Genomic DNA, 19,731 nt, shown 5'->3' on the forward strand with positions numbered 1-19,731 from the left:
ATGAACTAGGGTTGTGGAGATGGGTTAAGAAAATTGGGATTAGGAAATGGGTTTAAAAGAGAATTGGGTTTGGGAGTCTACGTGTATGGAGTCTATGTGGATCCGACGTGACTAATTTTTTTTTAGTGTTGTGGAGTCCAAGTCAGACTTTCATCTATATAAGGGCAATTTATCAAGTATCCTAATAAGGAGGGCAAATTTGATCCCAAACTTTGATGGAGAGGGCAAATTTAATCCCAAACTTTGACGGAGGGCAAATTTAAACTATAAATCATACTTAAAGGGTAAATTTGATCCTTTTCCCATTAAAATATGAAATTAGATTTCTAAATCCTATTGCGAAACGCCTACTTGATACAAGAAGATCAAAAAGAAAAAAGAAAAAAATCCATGAATGCCCCTAGGCCCTAAACTAAAACTTCTTAATTATTATGAGCCCATTTGGATTGACTTATAAATTGCTGAAAACAGCTTGCCCTAAACTAAAACCTCTTAATTATTATGAGCCCATTTAAATTGGCTTATAAATTGCTGAAAACAGATTATAAGCTGTTTTCAACTTTTTTGAGTGTTTGGCTGGTCAACTTAAAGTCATTTTATGCTTAAAATAAATCAAAAAATAATTGAGCCTGCTGTTTTCAGTTTATAAGCTACTTTTTTTAAGCCCATCCAAACAGACTCTATATATGGAAAAGGCTAAATATATCCTCATTATATTTTGGTTCCAACCATACTTTTTATATTATATTATTGATTCAAATATTAAACTCTTTTATTAAAATTGTTCGGGTTGAACATCCAATCCAACGTGTTACTGCACAAGGGCCCAAACTAAAGCCTATATATTTGTGTCTCTCTTCGCAAGCGTTTAAACAAGTGAAGGAGAGATCTTGAGTGATTAGGGTTTATTGATACTATTAGAAAGCGCAGCCTTTTGCTTGGGAAGAAAGATGGGTCACTCCAACATATGGAACGCTCACCCTAAGAACTATGGCCCCGGTTCTAGGACCTGGTAATCTTTCTTTTCATTAAATCACTACTAGTTTTTCCTATCTGTTTTCTTGATTTTTCTTCTTCTTGAACTATACCTTGAGATTCACCTATTTTTGTTTTTCTTTCATGGGTGCTCTGACCCTTTTTGATTTAAGTGGTGCTAAAATGTAAACTTGAAAATAAAAGCTAGAGTAATGTTGTTTTCTGGAATTATAAGAAGATGAAAGAGAGAGATCTGATGTGACTTTTTAATTGAATTATTCAAGAGACTTTGTTGTTTACCATTTTATGTATGAACTCTATGATTTTTCACATAAGAGCCTGAATTTTTCCAGATTGTTATGTGCCATGATGTCAATATGAGCTATCACAGTGAATGCCTTTATAAAAATTGAGGTCTTTAGATTGATCAGATAAAATTGGTACTTGTGTAGGGGTCGTTTGGTATGCTGGACAAGCATAAATAGTACTGTCTTATCCCTTGTTTGGTTACTAGTCCCATGATGTGTGATAAGTTATACCAGGATTAGAAATATTACCGACATAAGTTATCCCTACCAGATGGTGGAATAATAGTACCATGATAAGTTATCCCTGGATAAAACAATGAAAATGACACAAATACCCTTGATGTCCCTCAAACCCTTTCTACTACATAAGGTGGAGGGTATTTTTGTAAACAAATGACTATTTTTAATATGACAACCCAGACAGTCAATAAGAAATAATACCATGATAACTAATTCCAGCATAATTTGTCTTCAAACCAAACGACCCTAGTGTTATACTGATATGATGGTATGCCTTTTTTTTTTTTTTCTAGAGTTGGTAGCTTATGGAGTGAATGGATTTGTAATTGAACATAGAGTGCTGATAAAAATCTTCCAAGTGATTTGTGTTTATAGTATTTTATTTTTATTTTTTATAGCTGTTTAATTCATTCCTGTATATGTTCTTTCTTTCCTCCTGTAAAATATTGTCCTGTGATCTGGTTTTAGAATGTGTTAAGAGTTTGAGATTCTAATAACTGCTATTAAGTGTTATATTTCTACTGCTTATGATAATGAATCAGATGTGTGCTTTTGCAAGTTTTGGCTTTCGCTTTTTTCTTTTAATTTGATGAAAATTAGGAGTATTACTCAAGACACTGTATTTTGCATATGGTTTAATTCCTTTTAAGTTTCCCTATGTGGGACTTTGATTTGCTTTGGCAAGATGAGCTTGTTGAAATTTTGGAGGTGAATTTTCACTAGAAATGAATCAGATTTGTGGTTTGCGAGTTTTTGTTTTCATGATATCTTCTATTTTGAGTATTACTATGACTATCACTCAGCAGTGCTAGACAATGTACCTACATATATTTATTCATTCCTTTTAGCTTCCTCTAGTTGGATGGTACCTCTGGATATATATTCGGTTCTTTTAGTTGGATTTACTCTCATGTTAAGAGTGTTTCCTGAAAATATTGAATTCTTGGTGTTTATGCAGCCGTGTGTGTGGCAATCCACATGCAATTATCAGGAAGTATGGACTCATGTGCTGCAGGCAGTGCTTCCGCAGCAATGCAAAGGAAATTGGCTTCATTAAGGTAATTGCATATTATACTAACTTTTTAGTTCACCCTTATGTTTGCAACTAAATAGCAATAGGAACATGGAAATATGGATACCTGCTTTGGAAATCAATGCCATGGTCATCTAATTTACCTTATGAATTACTTGAAGATTTTCCTAGCTTATAGTTGTAGCCATTTCATTAATTATACGGCTCCTTAGGACCTGTTTCGGTATAAAGAACACCCTCAAAGTTTGTTTTCATAGCATTTCTGATTTACCAAAAATCATTTGATTGGTCAGTAATTTCTCAATACCTGATTTCAAATGATTCACCGACTATTTAGTTCATTTGATTTTTTATTACTTTTCATTTGTTTCTGTCTATTTATTCACCTTTTAGGCAGGTGATTGATCTCTTTTGATTTGTATTGCAGTACCGCTGATCGGAACAAGTCCCCATAGAGGATCTCTCCATGTGGTGCAACGGGATTCTTTTGATTAATGTTAGCGTATTTATAGTGGATCGTTAGACTTATATGTCAGTGTGTTTAGCTTTGTTTCAGTGTTCTATTTTCATCTACTTTTTCCTACTCAACTCTATTTCCTCAAGTAAGTTTGGTGTTTTTGCTAGTGGGATTGATTATCAAGGATCTACACTATGAATTGATGGGGATTGAAGTTCCCAAATGAATACCTTATAATTTCGTTTGATGTCAATGCAGTAGTTAGAAATGTATTGTCGAGAGAATCGTTGTCAGGTACAGGAATCATTTGCTTGCCTGTGTTTGTTCTAAATTAAACTTAAAGTTTAAAAATGTGTTTCTTCGTGAATCTAACAATGTTTGCAGTGAGTGATTTTCTGCAATTTTTCTTTGAAAACCAAGTGATTGTGGTGGTTATCTAATTTCTAGATTATTTGGATTTGGTGGCCTAGTAAAATTGGGTATATGGGTAGTAAAGCTTTGTTCTAGCATTGAATATTTTGAACTTGTCTATTTATTTATTCAAGAAAAGTAAATGTATCCTTCAAATGTATGTCTATATATAATCAGGTTGCATAGTTTTTGGTAGACAGATTTTGATCGTCACACACATCAGTTTTAGCAAGACGGTGTTAAAAAGAGTATTAAGAACAGAACAATACAATTACTTTTGACTATTTTGGCTACCTTTCCACCATTGTCCTTGGATAGTTTTACTCTCTGACTTTTCACTTATCCCTAGATATTATGCTTTGTTTGGTCACGGAAATTTCTGGGCCACTTTTTGTGTACCTCTATTATTTTATAGAATATTAGTATCTCCCATTTCTGTTTTTGCTAATAGGTGTTTAGCCATAGATTTCCAACATCTTTTACTTGAAGTTGTGTGGGGTTATACTTTTTGCAAAGAAGAGAAGAGAGCACTTCATTTGAAATTTATTAAGATGAAGTTAAAAAACACGTTTCAGAGCTTTTTCAAATTCCGACTCCAACTCCAAGTTGTAGTTCTCATAATTAAACACTGATTTTGAAATAAAATGTAAAATTGTTTCGGAAAAAGTTAATAATTCTTGTGGCTGAATGACTCAATATTGAACGAGTACTCATTTTATAGATCGCTAGGTTTATGGATGACTAGGTTACACCTCTGATCATGAGAAAATGAAATCTCTTGATCTCTTACGATTTGAATAGAAGAAAATGACATTTTTAGATCTCTTATGTGTATTTTTTCCTAGGTCTTTTATGTGTGAAAAATGACGATCTCTTGTGAAAAGATCATAAATAAAACTAAAAAAAGATTTGTAAAGGGTTAAAAATCCATTTCCCCCGATGATCATATATATGATGTAGAATAATTTATTATTAAACTCTAATGATCAAGTAATTGTTACTATTCAAATTTTGTATCTAGACAACGACATGATATCCAACGGGCTAGTACTCTGCTGAGCAAACCCTCTAACCTACGCATATCAATAATGATGAAACAGACGAGAACACAATAATCATAAAAAAGTCTCAACACATATCAATAACGGTTATAAATATATTTATTATTGTTAATATCTATTTTTAAGAAAAAAATTAGGGTTAGTGACTTTGAGTTCAAGTCAGTTTTTCCCTATAAATATAGAAGTTATCTTTCATTGTAAATTCATCCCTCAAGAGAAATAAAAGAATTCTCCTCACAAATTTTATTCCTAGAAGTGAATGAAGAAATACCACAACACACCTCCTGAAGAGATAAAATAACAAATGATATAAATGTAATTTTGTGGTATGAAGGTCGTTGCTGCACTTACCTGTCGTATGTCAAATCTGTAACACCTCGTACCTTTAAACTAAGCTATGTTCATGATTCAGGACTTAAAAAACCATACAGGGAGTGTTAGAATTAAATTCGTTTCAGTTCAATGAAGTACCGGTTTTACGACCAGTTATACGGACCGTATATTTTTTTACAAACCGTACTTCCCTTCGTATAAATTAATACGGACCGTACTTGTGGCCCGTATCGATGCATGGAAAATCTCGAGCTACTGGAATGTGCCAAAGTAAAATACGTCCAATTTATACGGACCGTACTTCTAAGTACGGGCCGTACTTCTCACACACAAATCTCATGAGAAAAAATCTTAGTTTCTAGAAATTGCCAATTGAAATACGATCAGATTATACAGACCGTACATTGAAGTACGGACCGTACTTGTGACCGTATAATTATATATGGACCGTATTTGGTGCCCGTACAATGGCCGACGCGGGGAACAGTATAAATATGTGTTTTCAGTCTTTTATTCTATTTTTCATCGTTTCAAGCCTAGCACAAAAGTTATCTTCTCCTACCATTAAAATACGATAAGGTAAGCCTATTCCAAACTTTCCAAGTGAATTCTAACATGTATTCATGATTTCTAAATAGAATTCATTGTTCCTAACTTAGGATTTTCAAGAAAACCCATCTCAAGGCTCAAGGTTCAAGCTTTTGGAATCCTTCTTCAAGATACAAGTTATATTACGAGTTTTGGAGCGATTAAGATATGTAGGGTTTCTATCCACGTGTGGGAACATCATTGTTCTTCTCCACGCCACGTTCATCCACGAAAACTCGAAGTTCCATAAACCTAGGGTATCTATTATAATTCATGAATAACACTAAGTTACAAGTATCATGCTATAACATGTTTGTATTACTAATTCGTTATTACATTTTGACATTCCATTTTGGTTGTTAAGAATCCGTCCGTAATCCATGGTTTGTTAAATGTAAGATATGAATTATTATGCTTAACTTCATGAAATTCTACATGCTTCCATGTTTTCATACAAGTTATACTATATACTATCTTCATGTTATAATACAATCACGAATCATGTTTACAATCATGTTTATATAATCCATGGGCTACTAAGCCAGTTATATCCATGTTCATGTTTTTGGGAGTTGCACAGATTACCGAGCGGTGCTCGGACATGATCCGAAACTACGTATGCCAAAGATAGGATAAGGATCGCTGCTCCGCTTGATTATGACGATTACTTCATGTTTACCCATTGCAGGTTATTGGAACCATTCATGTCATGTTCATGTCTTGTACCCCTGCAAGATACAAGATGGCTTAGCTGGTCGGGCAGAGATCAAATGCCAGATACTTACGTGGTGGTTACATATTGGTTATACTGAGGCTCTCCCACTTAAAATGTTTTACTCATGTTATATATATAAATATATATATTCATGTCAGATGATACTCATGTTCATGTTCAGCTTACAGATACAGTTTCAATTTTAGTTCTACTATTTTATATGCCATGTTTATTTCATTCAGTTGTTTTACATACCAGTACAATTGCTTTACATACCACTACAATTTCATTGACTTATAGGACGACGGATCTGCCCGTTAGGACCATTGCTCGTATCAGCTTTTGGTGAGCCCTATTCTATTCGAGGTGTTATCTTTATTTATTTTCATGTCAGTTATGCATTTAAGGTATGCCGAGGGCCTTGTCCCAGTAAATAGTTTAGCAGTCAGACTCATGTCAGAGGTTTTATAAACTAGTTCAGTTATGTCATGTCAGATGTTCAGAGTCGTATAGCTAGCATTGACTCAGTACTTATTATATTTTTAGACTATTTCCGCTTCATGTTTAAACAGTATTTTCATTAGTATTATGATGACTCATGTTATTTAGACTATTCACGTTTTAATATGTATTCCGCGTCAGTTCATGGTCTACGTTAATTTAGAAAGTTATGTGGTTCGTTTGGTCACATGCAGCAAGGTACCGAGTGCCATGTTTGTCACGACCCAATTTCACTAAGTCATAAGGGCACCCACCTTGGTAGGCGAACCCTTAACCCAACATCTCATAAAAGACATAAATAGATAATAAATAAGCGGAAGAAAGTAGGATAACGGAAGTCTCACGATAATAATATAAGAAAGCGGAAACAGTAGAAATACACCTAAGAATTCTGGTCTAACCATACAAGAGCCTCTAACTAAAACCTACAAGTCTGGAAGTAATAAAGATACATCAATAGTCTTAATATGTCTCAGAATATCAAATAAGACATAAATAAAAGAAGAATCTTCAAGGCGGCGAACGTCCTCTTGCTCACCCTGTAAGACTCCAAACAGCAACCCTCGAACTACTATCAGTCACGAGGTGTAGAGGTCGAACCCACCTGGAACTCTGCATTCATCAAAGAATGCAGCAAGTGTAGGTCAGTAAAAACAACAAGTACTGATAGGTATCATAGGCCGATTAAGACTAGCTAACATATATAAAGACGACAAAGTAAGATAAACACATAAACCAACAAGTACAAGTCAACAATAAGCTATATCCACGGTACAAGTCATCACCTATGTTGTAGCATCTAATCCCAATTATGCCAAGTCTCAGTATAGCAATTCGAATTAGTATATCGCAGTAGTATCACAACAACCAACATAAAACAAGATACAATGCAATGCAATAATGTATGTAGGATGGATGCAATGCATATGCAGCTTTGTATAACATGTCCCCGACGGAATAACTCCACGTCTCGGTGATCATGACCCATGGGGGACTCGCAAAGTCCATGTACCGCTCGCTTCAGAATATGACCTCAGATCACGAGCACACTCTTACGATCCCGGCAAAGACCTCAAGCATCAGGCACTCCATCATTCCCGGCAAGAAACCTAGGGCAACGAACACTCATCTTCGACAGAAACCTCGGAGGCTACACTCTCTCACATATAATCATCAGTACCAGAACTATGCCTACATCAATGTATCATGGAAATGCGTATAAATATGATGAAATGTGATATCAACGACCAATATAATCTGAAACAGTACCACACATGGCACACAAGTAACATCAATAATAAGGCTACACAATAAGCCATAATAGATCTTGACTGGCCAACATTCTGCCCTGTACAACAAAGTCGGTCTAACCACCACTTTGTAGAACTTGACCTTAAGTTTTGGTGGCACTTTCTTGTCACACAGAACTCCAGAAGTGAGCCTCCATTTCATCCACCCTGACCAATACGATGAGTGACATCATCGTCAATATCCCAATTTTCTTGTATAATAGACCCAAGGTACTTGAAACTTTCTTTCTTTCGGATGACCTGGGTACCAAGCCTCACTTTCACATCAGCCTTATTTGGTACGCCACTGAACCTGCACTCCATGTACTCCGTCTTGGTCCTACTCACTTGAATCCTTTAGACTCCAACGTATGCCTCCAACCCTCTAGGTTAATGTTAACTCTGCTACGAGTCTCGTCAATCAAGACTATGTCATCCGTCAACAATATACACCATAGCACATTACCTTGAATTTGTCGCGTCAATCTATCGATTACCAAGGCAAATAGAAACAGGCTAAGAGCCGATCCCTGATGCAAACTATCAGAACTGGGAAGTGCTCTGAGTCTCCTACTATTGTCCTTACCCTGGTCTTGGCTCCATCATACATATCCTTGATCGCTCTAATGTACGCCACATGTACACCTTTAGCCTCCAAGCATGTCCATAAAACCTCTCTTGACACTCTGTCGTAAGCCTTCTCTAGGTCGATGAATACCATGTGCAAGTACCTCTTCCGCTCCCTATACTGCTCCACCACTCTCCTAACAATATGAATGGCTTCTGTAGTAGAGTGCCCGGGCATGAATCCGAATTGGTTCTCTGAAATCTCACCCTCATCTCTACCACCCTTTCATAGTGTGGCTTAGCAGCTTGATACCTCTATAGTTGTTGCAGCTTTGGATGTCGCCCTTGCTCTTGTACAAAGGAATCATTGTACTCTACCTCCATTATTCGGGCATCTTCGTCGTCTTGAAAATGACATTAAATGTTATATCCCGTATGTTTGTACATTGGGATATTTTAAGTCAATCGCGACAAGTTAAGGGCAAGACTATTTTTAGGATCCGAGGTAGAGACTTTTACCCTCCGATTTTGTTTTAATGCACAAGTGCTTAAATTTTATTTGGTATAGAAATATTAATGGAGATTAGGGATTAATTAACCATGATTAGATTATTAAGTGGGATTAAAGTTTAATTATTCATTAATTAAGCCATAAGTGGCACGTGGTTCCCCCTTCCATGGCTTGGCCAAATTTGATTAAACTTAAGCCATGAGTGGGACATGTGTCCACCTCGTATGAGTCATATAAATAGTAAATTGATGACAAGGAAACCATTTCATCATCTTCACAAACCTAAGAAAACTAAGAGAGGGAGAGAGAAGCTCTCGGTCATGGCTGGCCGAGCTTGATGCTTGAGAAATGTTGATCAAATTTGATTTTTTTCAAGTATTTCAACCCGTTGGAAAGTGTATAACAACGTGGGATTGATCCTAGATAGAAAGAACAAGTATTAATTCAAGGCACAAATTCTAGCCAAGTTGAGAAGTCAAGTGTTAAAGGTAAGGTTTAACTTTCTTTTGCATTTATTAAAAATGGTTGTGAACGTGTTGTAGTTGTAGAAATGAATGAAATTCATGAAACTATGTGTGTTGGTGTTGAAGCCGTGTAGGGGCTATTTGTGTAGGAGATGGTGAATTGATTTTACTTGGGATTTTAGTTGTTGTTGTTATGGATTTTATGATGAGAATGAAAGGATTTAATGGTTCAAGTTGGAGTTATAATTGTTTGTGGGCTGTTGTAGAAGTTAATATGATGTTAATATAGTTTCTTGCATTTATATGAATGATGTTATTAACGTGTGATTGTTGGTATAGTTCATGAATTTGAAAGAAAAGAATGTGTTGTTGTTGTTCTTGTTGAACTTGGAAGATTATATGTTGTATTGTGTGTTGGTTGGGCTGTCTTGGAGTGTTGTACGGGCTGCCCCGAGTGTTCTCGAGTCTTGTTTGAATAGTCTCGGATTGATACTTGAACGTATAATCATTGATGTTGGCATGGTTGTATGTGGTTGGCTTAAATGTAAAGGAAACGTCGTCAAATTATTTAAAAAGGAGTTACTAACGTTAGAATACGTTTTGGATTCCCCCATAGCTTAACCGTAGTTCTTGACGTCTTAATATAGGTTGAGGTACTATTGGGTAGCGTATACGTGTTGTGTTGCGAGTAAACGCTAAAGGTATGTAAAGCCTACCCCTTCTTTCTTTTGGCATGTCCTAGATGTAAGTATGATACGATATGAGCTTTAGGGTAACTCTATTCATAAGTTCCGATCATGTTTATGATTCTTATTCACTTCTTGATATTAGAATTCTTAAAGTAGTCGAGCTACTGCCCTCGAGCTTCCTATACGATCGGATAGTAGATGATGCATAAAAGTTCTTAATCTTAAAGGATTCTATAATGAATAATGTCCTTAACTTTCATAAACTGTCTCGTATTAATTGATACATGCCTATGATCCCTGAGACTTTCCTTAATATAGTTCGTAGCGACATTTAGAAAGAACTTAACATGACTACCGTCCTGATACTCGAGCGTTGGTTAGTCTACTTATCTATTGAGTCTCAAAAGATGATTTATATGCCTATGGTTACCCACTACTCTCTTCGTGCATCTTTATTATTACATCTTTCACCGAGTCCCTCACTAGAGGTCGGGTACGGTATATATATGTTATGGTGTTATCTTTGTGTTATGGCGTTATCTTGTGTTATGGTCTATCTTGTGATACGGGTTATCCGTGATACGGATTTATCTTTGTGTTAAGAGTATCTTGTGTTATGGCGCCAAAGACGGGTTCGCGACCATGTTCACCGAGTCCTATAATGGGCGGATATGATATAGGATATTGACATGCATGATTTGTGATTCAAAAGCAAGCATTTTGGTATTTTGGTTATTATACTTTCGTTTTACTTCCATTTACCGGTTATGATCTTGTTCTCGTATTTCATACTTTATATACTCAAGACATATCTAAAATCTTGACCCCCTCTTCCGGCCGCGTTTCATGCCCGCGGTCTGATTCTTGCTTTGGTGATCCAGCAGCCTTAGGATATCTATTCGGTATCTTGGAGTGCTCCCTTGTTCCGAGCCTAGCTTTGGTACAAATCCTTTTGTTGTATATATGTGTCTATCCAGGGGTGCGGCGGGGCTCATCCGTGATACGATCTTGTTACTCTTGAGGTACAACATATGTGTGGGTTTGTATATAATTCTTTTGGTCGCGTATATATGACTTATGTTTTGGGATGTTTTCATTCGTAGTGGTAGCCTTGTCGGCTTGCGTATGCATATATGTTTTGGGATACTGTATGTAGTGGCGGCCTTGTCGGCTTGCATGTATATAGTTGGGGCATTCCCACATGTTATGATAGCCTCGCCGGCTTATGTACGATGTTATCCGTTGAGAGTTGTAACTTTCGGGAAGCAGGGATTTTGTGATATGTATATATATGTGACGGTTTTGAACAACGCCTTGCCTTTTTTATATAAGTTCCTTATCATGCTAGTTATGGGCTGATTATAGCTAACGGTGTGTATACGAGTGTCCAGCTACAGGCCTTAGACATGGTGACTACGGGGTTAGGTCGTGACATTAAACAACCAGACCGACCATCGAAGCCTACACTGCGCGGCTTTGAAAATTCTGGGAATCTCATCGGAACCCGGTCACATTTGTTCCTGCCATCCCTACGAACAACACCTTAACCTCGTCCACCGCATACTCTACAATGATACCCGAAAATGGCAGCCTCTCGAAGTCTTTCCAAATCTCCCATCGATATGTTGTCCCTTAACCGTTCAAGAGTATATGGAAGTACGATTGCCATCTCCATCTAATGAGATCTTCCTCCACCAACACTTTTCCATCCTCGTCCTTGATGCACTTCACTTGGTCCATGTTGGTACCTTCAGCTTTGCAAAACAAGCTTGGCTGCTTTCAATAACTAACATCTTGGCTCTTTCCTCTGATTCGTATAAAGCTGACATATACGTTATGTATCGGAAATGATTTACGAGTAACAAGTTAATGATGAATTAATGATGTTTTGGAGAAGAGTTATAACGTCCCTTAGGTTGTTAATGAGGTGTTAAACAAGTGTTAAGAAGGTTCCATAAGGATTGGAGATCGAACGAACGACGAAGATCATTTCAGGAAAAATGGGGTTATACGACCGACTTATACGGTCCGTATAAGGGTCCGTAAAACAGCCAGCAGAGATGGTGTTTGCCTGATGGTGAACCACTACCACTTATACGGGCCGTAAAATGTTATACGGACCGTATAAGTGTCTGTAGAAGTCCCGACGGGCTGAGTTAAGTTCAAGTACTTAAATGTGATCCCACTTCGCTCATTTCATTTTCCACACTTCTCCATATCTCTCAAGGTTTCTAGAGAGTTCCACACACTTCTTCTACAAGAATTCAAGAGATATTAATAATCAACTTCATCAAACCAAGAAAATCAAGTGCAAGAAACTCATTAAAGCTCATCGAAGACAAGAAATCCAAGTGTAGGTGGAACTAGGGTTTTGCTCAAGTGAAACGTTTTCGCCCAAGGTCCATTCCTACACCATTTAAGGTAAGTTTTATGGTCTTTCCATGTTGTTTAAGGTATTGAGAAGTTGAAAGACTTAGATTGTAGAAGGAGATAGAAAATGGGTCATGAATGTGAGAATAATGATATTTTTGAGTAATAGCTTGGATTGAGTCATGATTCTTGATATGTTGTGATTACGATTATGTTATAAATGCCATTAAGAACATGGGATAAACATTGTATATGAGTGAACGTAATAGTGTGTTATGACCATGTATATGGATGATTTGAAGTGAATTGAGAAATGTGGATAATGTAGGTGAATAAAGACTATTGTCACGATGTTGTGAATATTATTATTGATGTTTGGGAGTTGATATATGATATGAAGGAAGTCGTATAAATAAAGGAGATGCTGCCCAATTTTCTCTAGCCTTAGTCAAGTATGCTAAGCTATCGATTTTCTAATGTTAGTATAACTCTAATGAAGGTAGAGACGGGGGGTATTGAAGGAGAGCGTTCAAGCGATAGAATAGGCGAACGAAAAGGTATGTAAGGCTAACCCTTCTTTCAATAAGTCATGGTTCCTTGGCCATATATCTATTCTTTCATGATCCTATGATGTCCTCCAAATGATTCTATCTTTAAAAGCTACTAAAGCTCATGATTCTCGTTATGTTACTATTCTACTAAATTCCTTAAATGACGAGTAATCCTCCAAGGATAGATGTAATGAAGCGATGATAGTAATGATGCTAATGATGCTTATGAGCTCTTATGTATATGTGTCTATGTCTGACTACTATGTAACACCGAGCTTATATGGTCGGGTATGATATGTATCGCGTGCGCACCTCTGCAGTTGGGTACGGATAACCCTGAGCTTTGGTAGGGCCAGGTATGTGTAATCACCGAGCCTTGCCATGGCCGGGTATGTGAAACACCGAACTTCTATGGTCGGGTATGCTATGAATATGAATATGTATGTGAATATGAGTATGAATATGAATATGAATAGGGGTATGAAATGTAACGAGTACGGGTACGAATACGGATACGGATATGGATGTATGTACACAATCACGCATTAGAAATGGAAGGTCCCTATGAAAAGCAAGTAAGTGTTTATGACGACGGTTCTACTACCTCCTATCTTATGCTAATTCTTATGATTGTCTCTTATGCTTCTTTAATGATGTTGATTATGCTTTACATACTCAGTACATTCTTCATACTGACGTCCTTTTGTTTGTGGACACTGTGTCATGCCCACAGGTGGCCAGGGAGACATGCTTGATCTATAGGTTTACTACTCAGGGACTACGAAGCAGAGCTCCATCTTATTAGGAGCTACGGCTTTTGGTATCTATTCCTTTGTGTACATACTTATGGGCATGGCGGGGTCCTGTCCCGCCTATATGATATGACATACTCTCTTTAGAGGCTCGTAGACATGTGTATATGGTTAGATGTATTTGGTCTTGTCGGCTTATATTTTGTATATTATTTTGATAGCCTCGTCGGCTTATGTACATTGATATGGGCATAGTGGTTGATGATGATATAACTGTATTATTGCCTAATGAGTTTAGTATGAATGATGGATAGAAAGTATGATTAAGTCATGTGGCTCATCTAGATGTAAGTGTGAATGTATGATAAGAGGTGTCCGGGTGGGTTAGCACCGTGTGCCCGTCATGGCCCTCCGGTTGGGTCGTGACATCTTAACATGGATTTTTCCTAAACTCAAATATTGCCTCAAACAAATAACCAACATAGTTCATGTCTTTTCCTATCACCACATTTATAGAACCATGCTTGTATGGATGGTTTCTTAAGGTGCTTTGTTGCAACATGTGGAGTCTGAACTTGGAACATCGGATTTTTTTTTTGTTGTTGGGGGGGGGGGGGCTTCGAGCTAAAGAGTTCATTCTAAAAGAGAAGATTTTACTGCTTATGTGTTCAACATGTTTGCCTCATCAGAAAAATGTAAACTGAACTTAAAACTTATCAATATGTCCTCCCACCCTGTTTTATTTTCCTCTATGCTTTCTGTGAAACTTCTGAGTGTTTGTTAAAAAGGGAGAAAGGGATAAGCCATGTTTTGCACTATTTATGTTCTGAGACTTTGTCTTAAGGGAAGTGTTGGTGTGTAAATCCAACCTTATGTGTTAAATATGTTAAACATGTTCTGCTTAAGTTGGTCTCCATGTTAAAAAGTTTGGTGTAGTTTGTTGGCTGAACCTGTTAGTCTCTTTGCTGTCGAATATAAGTCTGTATTTAGCATGAGTACCTTGTTTTAGTATAATTTGGGATCTATTTTAGTTTTAATAATCAAAATTTAAGTATAATGTGGTGGCCTTTAGGGTCTAGCTGGGATTTAGATGCTTGTATATAGGGATCTTATCCATCGGCTGCCTAATCTTGAGTCTCATAGTGTTTCAATGCTAATGTTAGTCCAACTCTGTCATCAATATGTTAAAAGGCCTATCTTTAACTGAACTTGTCTGCATATGAATTTTATTTTCAATTTGTTAGCTTTCCTGTTTTTACTGGGCCTGTCCCCGCGTTTCAATGAATTGGACCAGTCTATTTCTTAGTCTTCCATAAATATATAATGTGTGTATATGTTTGGTTCATGGTTAAGTGTTCGTATTCTTTTTAAACTAGTTGGTTAAGTGAATTGCTAAGTAAAGATGCCACCTAACTGCATTTCTCCTTTTCCCTCTCTTTGTTTGCATGTGAGAACAATACGGGCCACTTGGGCCAATTTTCTCTGCCACAAACCTGTTGGGCCACAGCCCAACTTCCTTTATTCATCTAGTCTGCTTTGAAGATGAACAAAAAAAAACAAAGAAGGCCCAACCATGGGTGAAAATGGTTAACTGGTGGGCTTAGGTAGGCACACCAGCCTAACTTCCTCCTTTTGTTTCTGATTTCATATTGTATATGTATGTAAATTAAGAATGCTTGATATTATTGAAACCCAAATGCATTAGGACTTAGGGAATTCGCGTAGGAGTTAATATTTTTTCTCAAAGGTTCATTCAAAACAAATAAGGTCGCGATATAATATGATTATCGCATGTAAATTGGTAAGATTTGGACCTTACAAAATTGTTTTAAGCACCCAGCGGATGGACCATTAATAGGTACATATAAAAAGAATTTAGATCAAGCAAGTGATTTGGGCCGTATGTCTTTTTCTTTTTGTCTGAATTAAAAGTGATTGGACTATTTGGACTTGATGAAAATTGGGATATACTTTGGGCCTTAAGCCCACAATAGAACGTGAACCAAAATTGCACTTGTTTTGCCCCTTTTGGGCCTTAAAAGAAGCAAATTAAATGATATTTTTGGGCTTATAACTTGGACCCGTTTTGGTATAGTTTTTGGAGCAAAAGATCAGATTTGAATTAGTGTAAATGGACTTCTTCTTGAACTAGTTTGGACTTAAAAGATTTTTCTAAACACTGTTAGGCCAAAAGCCCAAATCTTAAGGCAATGAAACAAAGGGAAATACACTTAAATATCAATTTGGGAGTAAGTTGGCTTTGGTTGTACAGTATGGTTGATCAATTGAGCTTCACATGGACTAATATAAATAAATAGACCCTTTCTCATTTCATACTTATTAAAACTATAAAGGAAATATATTCCATTTACTTCCATATATATATATATATATATATATATATACACATACACACACAAAACTATAAGGACTAAAATCGCAACATTTGGACCAAATTAGTAGTACTCTACTTAAGAGAAATCCTAAGGGTGTTTTTGTCCAGAAATGAAGTGAGTTGAACCCCTTATAACATTTTCAAACCAAATCTTTTCCTTAAAGATATTTTTGCCAAAAGTGAAGTTTTATGATTAGCATGACAGTTTAGCAATAATGTAAACATTTTTAGCAAATAATCATATGAATCACACATTGAAGCTCGAAGGTTAATCGTATTCTACAGATCCTTAATACTAGGGTGCTTAAAACCTTCCCTAGGGGATTACCAGAACCCTTACCTCGAACTCAGGTTAAAAAAAAGGATTTTTCTCTTGTTTGATAAAATCTTTTAACTCGATTTTCCTAGTTTACCAACAAATTAGGTGGCGACTCTAAAAGAAACAAAATCTGAATAGTGTCCGCAACTTCTTAGTAGATTTTATGCACCCGAGTAAAAGTTAACTGTAACAACTAGCACATATTGGACTGATGGTTTCATTTTTACATGCAAGTGGACTTGCCAACCAGTGGCCTTTGCAATTGTGGATACTTATATCTCTGTAGCTAGTTTACCATTGTCCATCATTGACGTATTTCTGGACTGGAACCTTAAGGACAAGTTTTTCTTTGAGTACGGGAGTATGTTATGAACCAAGTACATCCTAATGTGGATACAAGGTCATAAAAATAGTTATTGGGCTGACAAGAGCTATTGGGACGATAATAAGCAATAGGGTCAGGTTAATTTAGGATCCAGGTTGAGTAGCGGGTGTGAGAACGGTTCCCTAAAAGGGGTAGTAGTTTTGATTCGAGAGTTATACGTATTATTGAAAAAATGGTCTATTCCTCTCGTCTATCTTCTCTAATCTATGCTTTTCATCCCCTTCTTTTGGTTATCTTCTGTTGTACTTTAGTTTTGCACGTGACATTTTCGTGAATTTTGTTCTGCTTCGTTTGAGTTGTAATGTTAGTTCTTACTATCAATATATTTTGTATTTCGGGTTTGTTTCATAGATTAGGGACTCTTAGGCAAAAACTTTAATCTTAGGAGTTTCTCCATAAAATATAGTTTCCCTATGGACTCCTAATAAATTGCTTCCTTCCATCAAAGAAGCTACTGGATTTTTCATAACCATATACCGCCTCCGTCCACTTTTCTTGTCTATTATACTAAAAATGAATATCCACTTTTACTTGTCCAGTTTGGAAAACCAAGAGATATATAGTTTACCATCTTATACATATTTTACCCTTGTTATTAAGTACTACTCTATCCATTTCAATTTGTTTCTTTTTGTTTTCTTTTATTCTGTTTAAAAAGAATGTCTCTTTTCCTTTTTGATAACTCCTTAATTCCAACTTTCCATATGGCATGTTTATGTTGGAAAAATTTATACATTCCGCACAAGATCACAAGTAGATCATTAGAAAGAGATAAATTTGAAGAATAGTAAGACACTTACCTTGATCCATTAAGAATCGGTTGAAGGAAGACATGATCTTCTAAGTCTTGTTACTTTCTTTTGTTACTTCTCTTAATGGGGACAGAGAGGAAAAGAATCAGTCACAGACTTAGAGAACACGGCCAATATATATAACAGTGAGACACCTCTTTGGAAGAGACATAACTCTTTAAATGTAACCTTTCAGAAGAGGAGTAACTCTTCAGTTGTGTACCCATAAATTATAACTGAAGAGTTAACTAGGTTTCTACGCATATAAAATCCATACCTTATACAATAATATTTATATAGCCTATAAAAATAATACTATAGTAGATCAATAAAATGTGCTTCTTTAATTGATGCAATCTATGTACAATTATATTAAATATCTGAGTCCACCAAATAGAGAATTTTCAACAGTTTAAAACAACAAGATTAAAGGATATTTCTGTGCATTCCATCTAGTTGTGACCCATGGGGGACTCGCGAGGTCCATATAACTCTCAACACAATCTGGTATGTACCCTCGGACTGGATCAGAACCATATCAATCATATCATATCATGTTATATCATCTCCGTGCAACTCATACCATCATAAGCGGAATCATTTTCTTCGGGCTTAAGCACATCAATCTTACCTTTTTACTGGTCTCAACGGAACATCTCATATGTCATAAATGCCTAATGTAAGCATGCATGGATAAGTATAAGATGCATGGTAGCAAGTGTCAATAGAGGCATGAAGTAAGGAATAAATATGTGCACATCATGAATCACATAATATTACTTCAAGGTCAAGATTGATGCCACTTTCTTACTATAAATGAGGTATGGTGTGATGCATGCAAAATATGTCAATAATCTTCCACGAATCAGTCAAACATGGCTATCATAGCCCAAATAAACAACAACCATACCAACCTAAGTGGATTTATCACCACAAACAATGCCCGTAGGCCTAACATGCATTCCCTAACACAACATCCTAATCATGCAACACTTTTGCAAAACAGATACACTGGTACCCACCTAAGTGTTCATCACAACCACTAAGGTGGGACCCTCTTCACATGCCCAATACCCCTATTAACATTTACATGCTACATACGCTCTCTAATCGGAGTCCAAAAGAGTAAACCGTAACCTACCTCAAGTTCGAGCGGGTGCCACAAACACTATACTTGAGCTTTCCCTTTTCGAAGCGCCTTCAAACGAGCAAAATCTATCAAGATACGAATTTAACATTGAAGCACGATTCCAAGGATACCCATGCTATCATAGAAGAAATTCGGGTCGAGAAGTGAACTCAAATCCCATCCCCAAACTCCAAGGGTCAAAATAATAATTTATCAAGAATTTGAGTTCAACTACATCAAAATAGTGTTCTATGAGGTCACACAAATCCATAAATAGCCATATTGCTATACTTTGACCCGAAACCCAAAAAATGAACCCAAATAATCAAACTCGAGCTCTAAGGGTAAAATTGGAATTTAAAATTAAATGCACCCTACGCATAGTCTAATTAGTCAAAATCTTAAATATCATCCAATTCTAATCACAAGCGAGCCTTCAATTTCATTAATTACTCTAATCCCATTATGTGATAAAACCCAAAATCAAGTAATCTAAGGATTGAATTGAGAATTTTGTATTAAAAATAGTTTACCCAAAGCTTAAACAAGCTAATACTAGGAAATCACCCAAAACCCATCATGATTTGATCTCCAATTTAAAGAAAAATCCATTTTTTAGATTAGAGCTAAAACTCCAATATCTAATCCTAAAGCATGATTTAATCACTAATTAATGGAATGAATCGAGGAAATGATGAAATAAAGGTTAGAATCTTACCATTTTCGCCTCGGTAGGCGGACCCTTAACCCAAAACAAAATCATTTGCAAGTAAAGAACGATATTCATTAATCCTCAAGTTATAACATAATCAAAATGCGGAAGTAAAACCAATATATATAATAAAGCGGAAGTGTTTACAACAACTTTTAAATACGCCGACTCATTTCCCATGACCT

The 19,731-nt window shown here is 36.3% G+C and overlaps 1 protein-coding gene across 1 annotated transcript; it reads left to right on the forward strand.

The window, feature by feature from the left end:
- Positions 1 to 854: 854 nt before the first annotated feature.
- Positions 855 to 3,260, forward strand: LOC132034238 (small ribosomal subunit protein uS14z/uS14y/uS14x). Its single transcript, XM_059424529.1, has 3 exons — positions 855 to 1,012; positions 2,482 to 2,581; positions 2,984 to 3,260. The coding sequence occupies exons 1-3, from the start codon at positions 951 to 953 to the stop codon at positions 2,990 to 2,992; spliced, it is 171 nt and encodes a 56-aa protein (XP_059280512.1). The 5' UTR covers positions 855 to 950; the 3' UTR covers positions 2,993 to 3,260.
- The last annotated feature ends 16,471 nt before the right edge of the window (positions 3,261 to 19,731 follow it).

Source organism: Lycium ferocissimum, chromosome 10 (genome assembly GCF_029784015.1).
Source record: "Lycium ferocissimum isolate CSIRO_LF1 chromosome 10, AGI_CSIRO_Lferr_CH_V1, whole genome shotgun sequence".
Lineage (NCBI taxonomy): Eukaryota > Viridiplantae > Streptophyta > Magnoliopsida > Solanales > Solanaceae > Lycium > Lycium ferocissimum.